The sequence below is a fragment of the Somniosus microcephalus genome, chromosome 5 (genome assembly GCF_052327205.1).
Source record: "Somniosus microcephalus isolate GS21.2 chromosome 5, FLI_Smic_1.0, whole genome shotgun sequence".
Classification (NCBI taxonomy): Eukaryota; Metazoa; Chordata; class Chondrichthyes; order Squaliformes; family Somniosidae; genus Somniosus; species Somniosus microcephalus.
Genome location: NC_140991.1, coordinates 118,762,453 through 118,780,177, shown reverse-complemented (window position 1 = coordinate 118,780,177; position 17,725 = coordinate 118,762,453). Strand labels below are relative to the sequence as shown.

Sequence of the window (17,725 nt, the reverse complement as noted above, 5' to 3'; positions counted from 1 at the left end):
CCCCTTAAATGCATCTATGCTATTCGCCTCAACAAATTGTGGTAGCATGTTCCACATTTGAAGCACTCTGGGTAAAGAGGATTCTCCTGAATTCTAAATGGGAATGGTAGCATAGTGGTAATTTCGAAACATAGAAGATAGGAGCAGGAGTAGGCCATTCGGCCCCTCGAGCCTGTTCCACCATTTAATGAGATCATGGCTGATCATCCAAATTGAGTACCCTGTCCCTGCTTTCTCCCCATATCCCTTAATCCCTTTAGCCTTAAGAAATATCTCCAACTCCTTCTTGAATATATATTTAATAAAGTGGCCTCAACTGCCTTGTGTGGTAGAGAATTCCACAGGTTCACCACTCTCTCGGTGAAGAAATTCCTCTTCATCTCAGTACTAAATGGCTTACCCCTTCCCTTATCCATAAACTGTGACCCCTGGTTCTGGACTCCCCCACCATCGGGAACATCCTTCCTGCATCTAGTCTGTGTAGTCCTGTTTAGAATTTTAAGTTTCAATGAGATCCCCTCTTATTCTTCTAAACTCCAGCAAATATAAGCCTAATCGACCCAATCTCTCCTCATATATGTCATTCCTGCCATCCCAGGTATCAGTCTGGTGAATCTTTGCTGCACTCCCTCCATGGCAAGAACATCCTTCCTCATATAAGGCGACCAAAACTGCACTCAATACTCAAGGTGTGGTCTCACCGAGACCCTGTACAACTGCAGCAAGACATCCTTGCTCCTGTACTCTAATCCTCTCGCTATGAAGGTCAACATACTATTTGCCTTCTTAACCGCCGGCTGCACCTGCATGCTTACCTTCAGCGAATGGTGCACAAGGACACCCAGGTCTCGTTGCACTTCCCCTTTTCCCAATCTATTGCCATTCAGATAATAATCTGTCTTCCTATTTTTGCCAGTGGATAACCTCGCATTTATCCACATTATACTGCATCTGCCATATCACCCAACCAGTCCAAATCATACTGGAGTTTCTCTGTATCCTCCTCACAACACACACCCACCCAGCTTTGTGTCGTCTGCAAACTTGGAGATATTACATCTAGTTCTCTCGTCTAGATCATTAATATATATTGTGAATAGCTGGGGTCCTAGCACCGATCCCTGCGGTACCCCACTAGTCACTGCCTGCCACTCGGAAAAAGACCTGTTTATTCCAACTCTTTGTTTCCTGTCTACCAACCAGTTCTTTATCCAAGTCAGTATCTTACCCCCAATCCCATGTGCTTTAACTTTGCACACTAATCTCTTATGCGGGACCTTATCGAAAGCCTTCTGAAAGTCCAAAGACACCACATCCACTGGTTCTCCGTTATCTATTCTACCAGTTACATCCTCAAAAAATTCCAGTAGATTAGTCAAGCATGATTTACCTTTTGTAAATCCATGTTGACTTTGTCCATTCCTGTCACTGTTATCCAAGTGCTCTGCTATTACACCTTTTATAATGGACTCTAGCATTTTCCCCACTACTGATGTCAGGCTTACCAGTCTATAATTCCCCGTTTTTCTCTCTACCATCTTTTTTTAAATAGTGGGGTAACATTAGCTACCCTCCAATCCATGGGAACTATTCCAGAGTCTATAGAATTTTGGAAGATGACTAGCAATGCATCTACTATTTCTACAGCCACTTCCTTAAGTACCCTAGGATGTGGATTATCAGGCCTGGGGATTTATCGGCCTTCAATCCCATCAATTTCCCTAACACCATTTCCCTACAAATACTGATTTCATTCAATTCCACCCTCTCATTAGACCCTGTGTTCCCCGACATCTCGAAGTTTATTTGTGTCCTCCTTTGTGAAGACAGAACCAAAGTATGTATTTAATTGGTCTGTCATTTCTTTGTTCCCCATTATAAATTCCCCTGATTCTGACTGCAAGGGACCTACGCTTGACTTAATCTTTTTCTCTTCACATATCTATAGAAGCTTTTACAGTCAGTTTTTATGTTTCTTGCAAGCTTACTCATTATATAATGCACTATAATGTGGATAAATGTGAGGTTATCCACTTTGGTGGCAAAAACAGGAAGGCAGTTTATTATTTGAATGGCAGTAGACTGGGAGAAGGGGAAGTGCAAAGAGACCTGGGTGTTCTTGTGCACCAGTTGCTGAAGGTAAGCATGCAGGTGCAGCAGGCAGTTAAGGCGGCAAATGGTATGTTGGCCTTCGTAGCAAGAGGGTTCGAGTACAGGAACAAAGGATGTCTTGCTGCAGTTGTACAGGGCCTTGGTGAGACCGCACCTTGAGTATTGTGTGCAGTTATGGTCGCCTTACCGGAGGAAGGATGTTCTTGCCATGGAAGGAGTGCAGCGAAGATTCACCAGGCTGATACCAGGGATGGCAGGAATGACGTATGAGGAGAGATTGTGTCGATTGGGCTTATACTCACTGGAGTTTAGAAGAATGAGAGGGGATCTCATCGAAACCTATAAAATTCTGTCAGGCCTGGACAGACCAGATGCAGGAAGGATGTTTATGATGGCCGGGGCGTCCAGAACCAGGGGTCACAGTCTAAGGATAAGGGGTAAGCCATTTAGGACTGAAATGAGGAGGAATTTCTTCACCCAGAGAGTGGTGAACCTGTGGAATTCTCTGCCACAGAGGGCAGTGGAGGCCAGTTCATTAAATATATTCAAGAAAGAGTTGGATATATTTCTTGAGGCTAAAGGGATCAAGGGATATGGGGAGAAGGCAGGGACAGGGTACTGAATTTGGATGATCAGCCATGATCTCAGTGAATGGCGGAGCAGGCTCGAAGGGCCGAATGGCCTACTCCTGCTCCTATCTTCTATGTTTCTATTCTATTTTCCCCCTCTTAATGAATCCCTTTGTCCTCCTTTGCTGAATCCTAAACTGCTCCCAATCCTCAGGTTTGCTGCTTTTTCTGGCCAATTTATATGTCCTCTCCTTGGATCTTATGCTATCCCTAATTTCCCTTGTTAGCCACAGTTGAGTCACCTTTTTTGTTTTATTTTTATGTCAAACAGGGATGAAGAAATTCTGTCGTTCATACATGCGATCTTTAAATGTTTGCCATTGCCTATCCACCGTCAACCCTTTAAGTAACATTCCCCAATCCATCCTAGCCAACTCACTCCTCATACCATCGTAGTTTCCTTTATTTAAATCCAGGGCCCTAGTCTGAGTCAACTACTTCACTCTCCATCTTAATGAAGAATTCTAGCATATTATGATCGCTCCTCCCCAAGGGGCTTTGCAGAACATTGCTAATTAATCCCCTCTCATTACATAATACCCAGTCTAAGATGGCCTGATCTCTAGTTGGTTCCTTGACATATTGGTCCAGGAAACCATCCCACACACACTCTAGGAATTCCTCCTCCACAGTATTGTTACTAATTTGTCACTGGGCTAGTAGGCCTGGACTAATGATCCAGAAACGAGAATTCAAATCCCAGCACGGCAGCTGGGGAATTTAAATTCAGTTAGTTAAATAAATCTGGAATAAAAAGCTAGCATCAGTAATGGTAACCATGAAACCCATATGGTTCACTAATGTCCTTTAGGAAGGAAATCTGCTGTCCTTACCTGGTCTGACCTATATGTGACTCCAGATCCACAGCAGTGGTTGACTATTAACTGCCCTCTGAAATGGCAAGCCACTCAATTGTAACAAACCGAAACAAAATAATAAAAATGAAACTGGACAGACCACCTGGCATCAACCTCGGCACACCCAGCCCAGTCAATCCTCCAAAGCCAACAACTTGTGGCAAAATTGGGAGAGCTATCCTTCAGACTAGTCAAGCAACAGCAACAGTCATACTCACAGAATCATACTTTTCAGCCAACGTCCCAAACTCCTCCATCACCAATCCCACCAGCAGGACAGACCCACCATGGGTGGCGGCACAGTCGTATACAGTCGGGATGGAGTGGCCCTGGGAGTCCTCAACATCGACTCCGGACCCCACGAAGTCACATGGCTCCAGGTCAAGCATGGCAAGGGAACCTCCTGCTGATTACCACCTACCGCCCTACCTCAGCTGATGAATCAGTACTCTGCCATGTTGAACATCATTTGGAAGAAGCTCAGAGTAGCAAGGGCACAGAATGTACTCTGGGTGGGGGACTTTAATGTCCAATGACTGGCTCGGTAGCACCACTACTGACTGAATCCTGAAGGACATAGCCGAGAGTCTGGCCTGCGACACGTGGTGAGAGAATCAACACAAGGGAAAAACCTACTTGACCTCATCCTCGCCAATTTGCCTGTTGCAGATGCATCTATGCATCTGCCCATGACATTATTGGTAGCAGTGACCACCGCACAGTGGAGACGACGTCCCGTCTTCACACCGAAGACACCCTCCATCGTGTTCTGTGGCACTACCACCGTGCTAAATGGGATAGATCCAGAACAGCTCTAGCAGCTCAAAACTGGGCATCCATGAGGCACTGTGGGACGTCAGCAGCAGCAGAATTGTATTCCACCACAACCTATAACCTCATGGCCCAGCATATCCTTCACTCTACCATTACCATCAAGCCAGGGTGTGAAGGAATTAGCCATATAACCTATTCAGAAAAATACACCATTCTAATCAAAGAGTTCTGGCCTTATTAAAACATGACAAACTGGGTCTGGAAATCTAGAAATCTAACGATGAAAAAGCGGAGATAGAATTCTGGCTATTGAGATAACCGAGTTGTTGACACTGAATTAATAACCTTATTGAAACAGAAGGTTAAAGGCTCCTGACAGTCTGAACCTTTGGGAACAAGACAATAGTTCACCCTGTACAAGGTGTTCTAATTTACGCCTCGTAAAGAAGCACATAAAACATCTGCCTTCATAAAAATGATGCCAAGTAAAGCACACCTGCTGTTACACCGGTTTTTATGATAAACTTAGAACACCTAGAGGAGAGACATGGTTCTGTAGTGCTAACAGCTGAGGTGACTAAGAATTGCAGGGGTCAGCAGAAAAATGACGAGATAATTAGCTTACATCAGCAGAAAACCTTAAAAGGAAATACCACTGGAAAAGGGTATACATATTGAACTCTCAAATGGGATAGTAGACTCGCTTTAAAGGGGCAAAGCGATTCTCGGTTTCAGAGCCAGCTCTGTAAGTCTCCAACTCTTTGTATCTCGGAGATCAAAAGTACTGTATTTGATTTTGGTGGATATCCTGTAGAAAACTAAGAATTGTAAAACTGTAGCGAAGTTAAGATTTGAGAGTAGGTTCTCTGATAATAGAACTGTTCATGTTGCAATTGACTCACCAACTGTAAATTGTATGTCGGTTCTTTAATAAATCTATATATTTTTAGAATTGTCTCAATACTTCTGTATCAAACTCGCAAACTCAATCTCTGTACTCTCTTTGGTGAGGAGTTGCAGAATTCTGGGGGAGTTTTCCGGACCCTCATAATATCCGGAACGTTACAGTCTAGCTAAACTTATTAAAAGTGCTATCTGGAGGACGGTAACATTTTCAGGTTGTTCCTTTCCTTTAGACCCAATTAAGCGTCTTTAGGATTCGGCTACCTCAAACTATAGTTGAAAGTGAACGTCTAAGAAATACGCCTGATCTAGGGTAGCCCTAAAGGGGCTAGGGCTAGTAATTATCCCTTCAAGGGGACCAACCCTGGTTCAATAAGCTGTGTAGAAGAGCATGCCAGGAGCAGCACCAGGCGTACCTAAAAATTAGGTGCCAATCTGGGGAAGCTGCAACACAGAACTACATGCATGCTATAAAGAGGAAGCAGCATGCTATAGACAGAGCTAAGCGATCCCACAATCAACGGATCAGATCAAAGCTCTGCAGTCCTGCCACAGCCAGTCGCGAATGGTGGACCATTAAACAACTAACGGGAGGAGTTGGAGGCTCCATGAATATCCCCATCTGCAATGATGGTGGAGCCCAGTACGTGAGTGCAAAACACAAGGCTAAAGCGTTGACAGCCATCTTCAGCCAGAAGTGCCGAGTGGATGATCCATATTGGCCAACTCCCGAGGTCCCCACCATCACAGTAGCCAGTCTTCAGCCAATTCGATTTACTCCACGTAATATCAAGAAACGGCTGAGCGCACTAGATACAGCAAAGGCTATGGGCCCCGACAACATCCCGGCTATCGTGCTGAAGACTTGTGCTCCAGAACTAGCCACGCCTCTAGCCAAGCTGTTCCAGTACAGCTATAACACTGGCATCTATCCGACAATGTGGAAAACTGCCCAGGTATGTCATGTCCACAAAAAGCAGGACACATCCAATCCGGCCAATTACCACCCCATCAGTATACTCTCAATCATCAGCAAAGTGATGGAAGGTGTCATAGACAGCACTATCAAGCAGCACTTACTCAGCAATAACCTGCTCACTGATTCGCAGTTTGGGTTCTGCCAAGACCACTCGGTTCCTGACCTCATTACAGCCTTGGTCCAAACATGGACAAAGGAGCTGAATTCCAGAGAGGAGAGGGTGACTGCTCTTTACATCAAGGCAGCATTGGACCGAGTGTGGCATGAAGGATCCCTAGTAAAAGTGAAGTCAATGGGATTGGGGGGGGGGGGGGGGGGGGGGGGGAAAGAGAAACTCTCCACTGGCTGGAGTCATACCTAGGACAAAGGAAGATGTTTGTGGTGATTGAAGGTCAATCATCACAGCCCCAAGACATCACTGCAGGAGCTCCTCAGGGCAGTGTCCTTGGCCCAACCATCTTCAGCTGATTCATCAATAACCTTCCCTCCAACATAAGGTCAGAAATGAGGATGTTCGCTGATGACTGCAGTGTTCAGTGCCATTCACAACTCCTCAGATAATGAAGCAGTCCATACCCACATGCAACAAGACCTGGACGGACCAGGCTTGGGCTGATAAGTGGCAGGTAACATTCGCATCACACAAGTGCCAGGCAATGACTGTATCCAACAAGCGAGAGTCTAACCACCACCCCTTGACATTCAATGGCATTACCATCGCTGAATCCCCCACCATCAACATCCAGGGGGGTCAGCATTGACCAGAAACTTAACTGGACCAGCCACATAAATACTGTGGCAACAAGAGGCTAGGTATTCTGCAGCGAGTATCTCACCTCCTGACTCTCCAAAGCCTTTCTACCATCTACAAGGCACAAGTAAGGAGTGTGATGGAATACTCTCCACTTGCCTGGAAGAGTGCAGCTCCAACAACACTCAAGAAGCTCGACACCATCCAATACAAAGCAGCCCGCTTGATTGGCACCCATCCACCACCTTAAACATTCACTCCCTCCACCACCAGCATACCGTGGCTGCAGTGTGTACCATCTACAAGATGCTCGGCAGCACCTCCCAAACCCGTGACCTCTTCCACCTAGAAGGACAAGGGCAGCAGGCGCATGGGAACACCACCACCTCCAAGTCACACACCATCCTGTCTTAGAAGTATATTGCCGATCCTCCATCGTTGCTGGGTCAAAATCCTGGAACTCCCTACCCAACAGCATTGTGGGAGTATCTTCACCACATGGACTGCAGTGGTTCAAGGTGGCGGCTCCCCACCACCTTCTCAAGGACAATTAGGGATGGGCAATAAATGCTGGCCTTGCCAGTGACGCCCACATTCCATAAATGAATTTAAAAAAATTATTAGTTACCATCATATTTACGGCCCCTAGTTCTGGTCTCTCCCTCAAGTGGAAACATCTTCTCTACATCTACACTATCAAATCCTTTCATATTCTTGAAGACTTCTATCAGGTCACCCCCTCAGTCTTTTCTAGAGAAAAGGTCCCCAGACTGTTCAATCGTTCCAATTGGTATAACCTCTCCATTCTAGTAAAAATTTTTGAATCTACTCCAGTGCCTCTATCCTTTTTGTAATATGGAGACGAGAACTGTGAACAGTACTCCAAGTGTGGTCTAACTAAGGTTGTATACAAGTTTAAAATAACTTGTTTTTCAATTCTACATGGCTAGAAATGAACCACAGTGCTTTGTTGGCTTTTTTATCCCGCATCACTACTCTTAGTGATTTGTGTTTCTGTACCCCCAGATCCCCTACCCCATTTAGACACTTATTTTCCAAAGAGTATGTGGCCTCCTTATTCTTCCAACCAAAATGTACTACCACACACTTATCTATACTGAAGTTAATTTACCAATTACATGCCATTCTGCAAGTTTATTAATGTCTTGCTGTATTTTGTCACAGTCCTCCATTAACTGCACCCCACAATTTGGTGTCGTCTGCAAATTTTGAAATTGCACTTCCAATTCCAGAGTCCTAATTGTTTATGTAAATGGCAAACAAAAATGGTCCCAGCACCAAACCTTGTGGAACACCATTTCCCAATTGGAGTAACTACCGTTAACCCCAACACACTGTTTTCTGTTTCGTAGCCAGTATGCTATTTGTCCGCTGACTCCACATATCCTGACCATCGTCATGAGTCTACCATGTGGTGCCTTATCAAAGGCTTTTTGGAAATCCAAATATATTATGTCTACTACATTACCCTCATCTGCCCTCTCTTATTTCTTCAAAGAATTCAATACAGTTGGTCAAGCATGACCTTCACTTTTGGAATCCGTGCTGACTGCTCTAGTACATTTTCAGTTTCTATGTGTTTTTCTATTACATCTTTGAGTAAGGATTCCATTATCTTTCCTACCGCCGGCATTAAGGTAATTGGTCTATAGTTCCCTGGACTTGTTCCATCTCCCTTTTATTTAGCTGTCTGCCCCAACTTCTTTTAATATACACAGATGCAATCCATCCAGCCATCAAGGGTTTTATCCTCTCCAAGTTTTACTAGTTTATCAATTACCTCCCCCTTTCTATCTTAAATGACTTTATATCTTTTTTGATCTCTTCTAATGTCCACCAGGTTAGTCTCCCAGGTAAATACGGAGGCAAGTACAGTATTAGTTAATATTTCTGCTATTTCTCTAATTACCCGAGAGTTGATCATGCATATCCCTTAGTGGCCCTATCCCTCTCCCGAGTTTCATTTTGTTATTTGTGTCTGTAGAATACTTCAGTATTTCTTTTCATATTCCTGAATAATTTAATTTTGCAGTTTCTCTGCCTTCCCAATTGTTTTTTTGGACTTCTTTGCTAACCTTTCTGTATTATCTTTTGTCATCCTCTCCTTTGTTGTCTGTATACTTAGTGTTGCCTTTTTTCTTTAGTTTCAATTTTAAGAACAAAAGAACATAAGAACTAGGAGCAGGAGTAGACCATACGGCCCCTCGTGCCTGCTCCACCTCAGTAAGATCATGGCTGACCTTTGACCTCAGCTCCACTTTCCCGCCCAATTTCCATATCCATCGATTCCCCATGAGTCCAAAAACCTATCTATCTCAGCCTTGAATATACTTAACGACTCAGCATCCACAGCCCTTTGTGGTAGAGCATTCCAAAGATTTACAACTCTGAAGCAATTCCGTCTCATCTCAGTCTTAAATGGCCGACCCCTTAACCTGAGACTATGCCCTAGTTCTAGACACTCCAGCCAGGAGAAACAATCTCTCTCAGCATCTACCCTGTCAATCCCCCTCAGAATCTTGTGTTTCAATGAGATCACCTCTCAGTCTTCTAAACGCCAGAGTATCGGCCCAATCTACGCAATCGCTCCTCATAGGACAACTCTCATCCCAGGGATCAATCTAATGAACCTTCGTTGCACCGCCTCAAAGGCAAGTATTATCCTCCCTTGGATAAGGAGACCAAAACTGTACACAGTACAGGTAGACTATCCTTTATCCGAAAACCTCGGGACCAGCCGTGTTTCGGTTTTCGGAAAATTTCGGATTTCGGAAGGTGGGTCGGCGGGGGTTGGGGTCGGCGGGGGTCCCCGCAGTCGTGGCTTGTCCGTCGCTGCTAGCCTGGAATGCAATGAAGTTCCGCATTTCCACCAACAGGTCTGCTCAGCGTAAGTCGGCGGGGGTCGGGGTCGGCGGGGGGTCGTGCGCACGACTTACGCTGACCCTCTGCTCAGCGCAAGTCGTGCGCCACATATATATATATATATATAAAATATATAGAGGGTTTCGGTTTTTGGAAGTTCGGATAAAGGGTAGTCTACCTGTACTACAGTTGTGGTCTCACCAAAGCCCTGTACAATTGTAGCAAGACTTCCTTATTCTTGGCCTTTATTGCAAGGAGGTTGGAGCACAATATGACATCTGCCTTCCTAATAGCCTGCTGTAACTACATGCTAACAGTTTCCTGTACAAGGACAACTAAATCTCTCTGAACACCAACATTTAATAGTTTCTCACCATTTATAAAATATTCTGTTTTTCTATTCTTCCTACCAAAGTGAATAACCTCACATTTCCCCACATTATACTCCATCTGCCACCTTATTGCCCACTCACTTAACCTGTCTATATCCCTTTGCAGGCTCTTTGCATCCTCCTCACATCTTAATTTTCCACCTGGCTTTGTATAGTCAGCAAACTTGGATACACTGCACTCGGTCCCTTCATCCAAGTCATTAATATAAATTGTAAATAGCTGAGTCCCAAGCACTGATCATTGCGGCACCACACTAGTTACAGCCTGCCAACCTGAAAATGACCTGTTTATCCCTATTCTGTTTTCTGTCCATTAACCAATCCTCTATCCATACTAATATATTACTCCCAACTCCATGAGCCCTTATCTTGCTTAACAACCTTTTATGTGGCAACTTATCGAATGCCTCTTGGAAATCCAATTATAATACATCCACTGGTTCCCCTTTATCTACCCTGCTAGTTACATCCTCAAAATGCTCTAATAAATGTTAAACACAATTTCCCTTTTATAAAACCATGTTGACTCTGCCTAATCGTATGATTTTCTAAGTGCACTGTTACCACTTCCTTAATACTGGATTCCAGCATTTTCCCAACAACTGATGTCAGGCTAGCTGGCCTGTAGTTTCCTCTTTTCTCTCTCCCTCCTCTTTTGAAAAGCAAGATTTAATTTGCTACCTTCCAATCTGCTGGGACCGTTCGCAAATCTAGGGAATTTTGGAAGATCACAACCAATGCAGCCACCTCTTTCAGAACCCAAGGATGTAGGCCATCAGGTCATGGGGATTTGTCGGCCCATTCGTTGAAGTACTTTTTCTCTATTGATCATAATGACTTAATTTGCTGCATTTCTTTATTGATCAATGGTGTCATTACTGACCAGTTTTTTCTTGTTTTTAGTGGGTATATTTCTCCTGGACAACATCATCGTTTTCTCTCTAATCTCCTTCAGCCCCACAACAACCCCACCCCCTGCCCCACGCCACCCCACGAGATATCTGCGCTCCTCTAATTCTGCCTTCTCCAGCATCCCCGATTATAATTGCTCAACCATTGGTGGCAGTGCCTTCTGTTGCCTAGGCTCTATGCTCTGGAATTCCCTGCCTAAACTTCTCCGCCTCGCTAACTCTCTTTCCTCCTTTAAGATGCTGCTTAAAATCTACCTCTTTGACCAAACTTTTGGTCACCTGCTCTAATTTATCCTTATGTAATCAGTATCAAATTTTTTGTCTTATAATACTCCTCTGCAGCGCCTTGGGACGTTTTATTACGTTAAAGGCACTATATAAATACAAGTTGTTGTTGTAGTAGTAAATATTTCCCACTGCTGTTCTATGTCTTTGTTTGTCAGTAACTTTTCCAGTTTAGTTTTCCTGGATCCATTTCTCATCCCTTGAATTAAAGAAAAAAAGCTGTTTTTTTAAGTTATTACTTTGGTCTTTGTCTGATTTTTGTCCTTCTCAATCTTTATCCTTATTATGTTGTAATTGCTGTTGTCCAGATGTTGCCCTATATATTGCTTAGCTGCTCTGGCTCATTTCCCCATTACTAGATCCATCAGTGCGCCCTCTCTCATTGGACTTTTTAACATACCGGGTAAGAAAGGAGTCCTGCACACGTTTTAAAAACTCCAATTCCTGTACCTGTTTCGCTACCTCCTCTTGCCAGTTTATTTGGTGATAGTTGAACTATTCCATGATTATTATTGTATGTCTAGCTGAAGAAAACAGTGGCCATAAGCAGCAATGAGCATTAAGTTAGAAGCAACATATAATGCCTCAATTATCTGCTGGAATTGTTTTGGGATATGTCATGAAATTAATGGATGAGGGCTGCTACATAAAATTTATTTGGACTTAAGGCATTTGATAAAGTTCCATGTGAGAATTTTGACTAGGGTCAAGACTCAAATTAATGGCAAATTATTTAGCTTGACTGAAAGCTGGCTTGGTGAAAATAGAACGGCATGGGCAGAGAAACATACGTAGAAGATAGGAGCAGGAGTAGACCATTCAGCCCCTCGAGCCTGTTCCGCCATTTAATGAGATCATGGCTGATCATCCAAATTCAGTACCCTGTCCCTGCCTTCTCCCCATATCCCTTGATCCCTTTAGCCTTAAGAAATATATCTAACTCCTTGAATATATTTATAAGTTGGCCTCAATTGCCTTCTGTGGTAGAGAATTCCACAGGTTCACTATTCTCTGGGTGAAGAAATTCCTCCTCATCTCAGTCCTAAATGGCTTACCCCTTATCCTTAGACTGTGACCCCTGGTTCTGGTCTCCGCTGCCATCAGGAACATTTTTCCTGCATCTAGTCCTGTTAGAATTTTATAAGTTTCAATGAGATCCCCTCTCATTCTTCTAAACTCTAGCGAATACAAACTCAATCGACCCAATCTCTCTTCATATGTCATTCCTGCCATCCCAGGTCTAGTGAATCTTCGCTGCACTCCCTCCATGGCAAGAACATCCTTCCTCAGATAAGGCGACCAAAACTGCACACAATACTCAAGATGTGGTCTCACCAAGGCCCTGTACAACTGCAGCAAGACATCCTTGCTCCTGTACTCAAATTCTCTCGCTATGAAAGCTAACATACCATTTGCCTTCTTAACAGCCTACCGCAACTTTAATTCTACTTGGCTCTCTCTCTCGAGACCTATAGGGCTCGCGCATTAGAAAAATCAATTAAATTTCCTGATATCACCAAGCTAATTGGCGGTGAAAAACAAAAAGATTAAGTACCATTTGAAAAGATTCAAGGTAAGAAATTTGGGCAAAATGGTAGATTTTACTGTGTAGAAATGGAAGATAATGCACACTGAAGTAAATAGCAAATGTATACAGGATAAAAGGGTCCCATTTTAACTTTTACCCTCTAGTAAAAGATTGAAAAGGAAAACGATTTGATGTGATTGTTTACAATTAATGTGAACCTGTTAAAGTAAATCAAATACTCTTGCATCTCAAAAGATATTTAACTGCAAATCAAAACAAAGTTAGTTCTAATCTTAGAGATTGCTGGCAAGGCAATACGGAAATACTATTTCAAATGTTGGGCACTGTACCTTCAAAAATTATTGAAGTGCACTGAAGAGGGCTCAACTAAGAATGACCAGGATAAATTTTCAACTCGTGCTTTAAGTTATGGAGAAATTTACAGAGCTTCTCTTCAGATCACAACTTAAGTGATATTGATGACTAGGAATTAATTGATCTAAGATTAGAGAACCATTATCCACAATCATTATTTACACATTCATTAGTTAAAGGGGTATAGAACAAAATATTTCACCAACAACAGATATAAATAAGTAATGGGCCAACCTGATAGTAAGGATGATGTAGAAAGGAGTCCGGACAGCCAGCCAAAGCCATGTTGATTTCTCTCTTCAACAAAGGATTTTCCACATAAATGACATCCACGTCTTACAGCAATATTTAGAACAATCTGGCAATTTTAAAGGAAATAGAAAGAATCAGTAAGTCACTTGTAGAAACAATCAGCATTCAGTGAATTTGTAGTTCTTTGCAGTAATGATTAGCTGCAAGGATAGCTTTAACTTTTGACCATGCAGCTGGAACAAAACACACTTTACTATCTGCTTATCTGTGACAAGCACAATATGGTCAGGATGAATGTGTTGAAATTTTTGTTCAAGTAACAGCTGCTCTTACAAATCAGGGAGAACTGCTTCATGCTAGCACTCGGTAGGCATGCTAATTAAATCACATTTGAATGCTTGACTTGCCATGCAACTCTTGAATTCAATGTGAAGTACACCACTCACCAGGAGCTTAACTGGACCAAACACATCAACATCATGACTACAAGAGCAGGGCAGAAGCTTCATTCTCAACAACTAGTGACTCACCCCCTGACCACCTCTCTACCATCTACAAGGCTAGTCAGGAATGTGATGGAATACTCACGTGGATGGATACAGCTGCAGTAACCCAAGAAACTAGACACGATCCAGGACAAAGCTACCCTCTTGATTGGCACCCACTAGACTCCAATATCTCTACTGTCCATCAGTGTGGCTGCATTATGTGCCATCTACTGGACACAATGCCGCAACTCACCTAGCTTACTTCAACAGTACTGCACACTCCCATGACCACTACCAATACAAAGGCCAAAAGCAGTAGGACTATGGGAACACTATTACCTCTACTTCAAGTCACACAGTAACTGAACTTGGACATATATCATTGTTCCTTCATCACCACGGTCAAAACATTTAAATTCCCTGCTCAGCACCATTGGTACAAAAACTGCAGTGGGTCAAGGTGGTGTCCCACCACCAACTTAGATAACTAGGGATGGGTAATAAATGTAATCTTGCCAGCGTCACCCATATTCCATGAACAAAAACTAAGTTGGTACCTTTGGGTGCTACACATGGTTATGGGAAATTACATTAGTACACATCAGAAAATGTTAAAAATGTCCTTCTTAAGGAGGGAACTTAAATGGCATATATTGTTTTAAGAGCTACCAAGGGGAATCATTTCTAGTTAGCATGCGATAGATTATGAAGATGTCACAAATTAAAGTTTTATTTTGGTACTCCTCAGCATGCTCTGGTCCTTTACAAGAAACTACAATGGTCGTTAGAAGCTTCTTCTTCCTTGCACCCAAGAGAACATGTCATTGTAATTTCCAAGGTAAGAATAAGCCCAAAGGTCTGCAAGCCCACTTAAGAAATAACCATACAACACTTAATATGTTCTCCATGACCTGCAATAAAATTGGAAGAGGAGGAGGATATTGCTTTCTCTTTATGCTATGAAACAAAACAGCAGCCTTGCCAGCACCATCCCCATCTCATGACCAAATACAATATTGACAGTGTAACTGTTAGCTTACTGGATTAGTAATCCAGAGGCCTGGGCCAATATCCCACAGATCGCAAGTTAAAAATTCACCAAGGGAGTTTCAGAATTTGAATTCAGTTTTAAAAAAAATCCATAAATAAAAAAGTTGCTATAAGTACAAATTACCATAATGCTGTCAGATTTAGGGAAGGAAACTTGCCGCCCTTACCCGGTCTGGCCTCTATTCGACTCCAGCCCCACAACAATGCCATTCAGTATCAAACTGTTCAAGGCGGCGGACCCGCACCTTATCAGGACAACTAGGGATGTGCAATATTTGCCTCGTCGGCGACACCCACATCCAGATAATTAATTTTAAAAATTCTATAAAGTGTACAATGGCACAAAATTCCAAACATCTCCATAAAAGAACAGAGCTCAATGAGGCAAAAATGCTAGATAACATACCACACTACCCTGAAATCCAACTTACTGATGCGCCCCACTGTAAAACAGGATCAAGTGCTCCATCTCCCTCGCACACTACAGTAAACACTATAATATGCCGCAGCTGTAAAGTACCATTCTAACCCAACACTCCATCACCGTAATCCTGATCAATTTATGGCCTTCCGAGAACAATGAAGTTCATCAGTTGAACAAGCATTTACCCTCCATACAAACAGTTCTAATCACATTTACCTACCATGTTTCAATTTTCTTTCAACTCCTTTTTCTTCATCCACCTATCCAATTTAATCTTTAATGCGGTCATATTTTCTGCCTCAACCATTAACCTCAGATGTGAATGCCACAGCCTCACAATTCTGTTTCAAAATATTTCTCCTGCCTACTGCTGTAAATCGTTTGGATTTAATTTTGTATCTATAGCGCCTCCTCATTCTTTACCCATCAACTACTGGAAACCTTCTGCTTTTATCCACCCTGTCCCGTCCTTTCATAATTTTAAACATTATTATATTGCCCCGTAATCTGGTTTGTTCTGACCAAAGGCGGCCCACTTTTTCCAAGTCTTTCTTCATATCTGTATTTCTTCATACCAGGCAGCATTTGACTGAAACTACATTGTACCCTCTCTAAACCCTCAATCTCCCTCTAGTGTGGAGCCCAATATGCACATAGTAGGTCTTAAGGTTTTATATAGTCTAATTACCTCGACTTTCATATTCTATACAGAGATAAAACCAGAATTTCAGTAGCTTTTTAAAAAAGCGTCATCAACCAGAGGTGCTGCCTTTAATGTCCTGTGAACCTGGACTCCCAAATCATGACTCCCAACATGCTCACCCACATTCATCTCATCTACCTGATCGATTTTATTGCATCATTACCAGATATAGCAATGCCTCCAACCTTGGCCTACCAACATACGCCACGAGGAAGGAGTCCTGTACATATTAGAGGAATTCCATTTATTCACTCTTTGTCCTCAATAACTGGATAATAAAAATCTCCCAGAACAATAATTTTGTTATTCAGACTCATCTATTTAACCTGACTGCAAATTTCCTCTTCCATTTGCTTTCCACAATTTGGAGGTCTATAATACACCCTGACCTACTACTGTCGAGCCTTTTTAGAAAAATGGCTGAGCTCCAACCATATTGACTGTCTACAGGAAACTCTCGATTTACCAGCACCTAAATAACCGGAAATCTCTGTTAACTGGCAAAATTCAGGAGTAGGTTCAGGTAAGTTTTACTTCATATTAGTGGCCATTCCTGGATCTGTGGCCGTGTAACTGGGGTTCCTGCACCTGTTGCTATGCAACAGGGATGCCTGGATCTGTGGCCGGGGTTCCTGCACCTGTTGCCATGCAACAGAGATGCCTGGATCAATGGCCGTGTATGGGGCTCTCGTACCTTTTACTATACCTCTCTGTAATCCGGACTTTTTGATAAACCGGTACCATGCCGGTCCCGGATAAAAAGAGTTTCCTGTATATCCCTTCTTTATCTAAATCAGCCCTCTCCACAGAACCTATTCTGGGCTCTTTTTAAAAAAGAATATTGCCATTCAGCCACATTTATTATCTTTTCTATCCCTGCTAAATATATTGTGTCTAGATAGGTTTATTTTCCATTCTTACCCCATTTGCAGTCATGTTTCTGTCAATATTATGAAGTCAAGATTTTCATGTAAAATAATTGCTTCCAGTTCCCCCCAGTTTATTTCTCACTGCACATTGCAAGACATGCATTTTAACATTTTTTTGTCAACACTTCCATTTTTTTTTTTTTTTTTTTTTTTAATTCAAGCTATCCCCTACCTTCAGTCTTTTCCACATTTATAACTAATACATTTGATTTTATTCCTCTAATCCATATTCCTCTTGCTAAATTGTTTTCATTATTACCTCTTTCTCCTTTCACTGCTAGCCGATCCTGGTTAATTTTATTTTCCCAGCATGCCCCCCCCCTTCCACCCTCATCCTATTTTACATGGTTAATTTTGCCAGTACATTGCCACCCTCCCTATTTAGATGAAGCCCATCATTGTAGAATAGCTCCCATCTGTTCCAGAACTGTTGCCGAAGACCAACAAAGTGGAATTCCTCTTCCTGACACCACACCTTTAACCATGCACTGATTCCCCAA

The 17,725-nt window shown here is 42.7% G+C and overlaps 1 protein-coding gene across 5 annotated transcripts in view; it reads right to left on the bottom strand.

Annotated features, from left to right (window-relative positions):
- The window catches only part of grb10b (growth factor receptor-bound protein 10b), a 267,318-nt gene that overhangs the window by 178,553 nt on the left and 71,040 nt on the right, over positions 1 to 17,725 (bottom strand). For all 5 annotated transcript variants that reach the window (XM_085988113.1, XM_085988111.1, XM_085988114.1 and 2 more), the window contains one exon: positions 13,614 to 13,737. In XM_085988113.1, coding sequence (XP_085844239.1) covers positions 13,614 to 13,664 — 51 coding nt within the window. In that variant the 5' untranslated portion in view covers positions 13,665 to 13,737. The remainder of the gene's footprint in view (positions 1 to 13,613; positions 13,738 to 17,725) is intronic.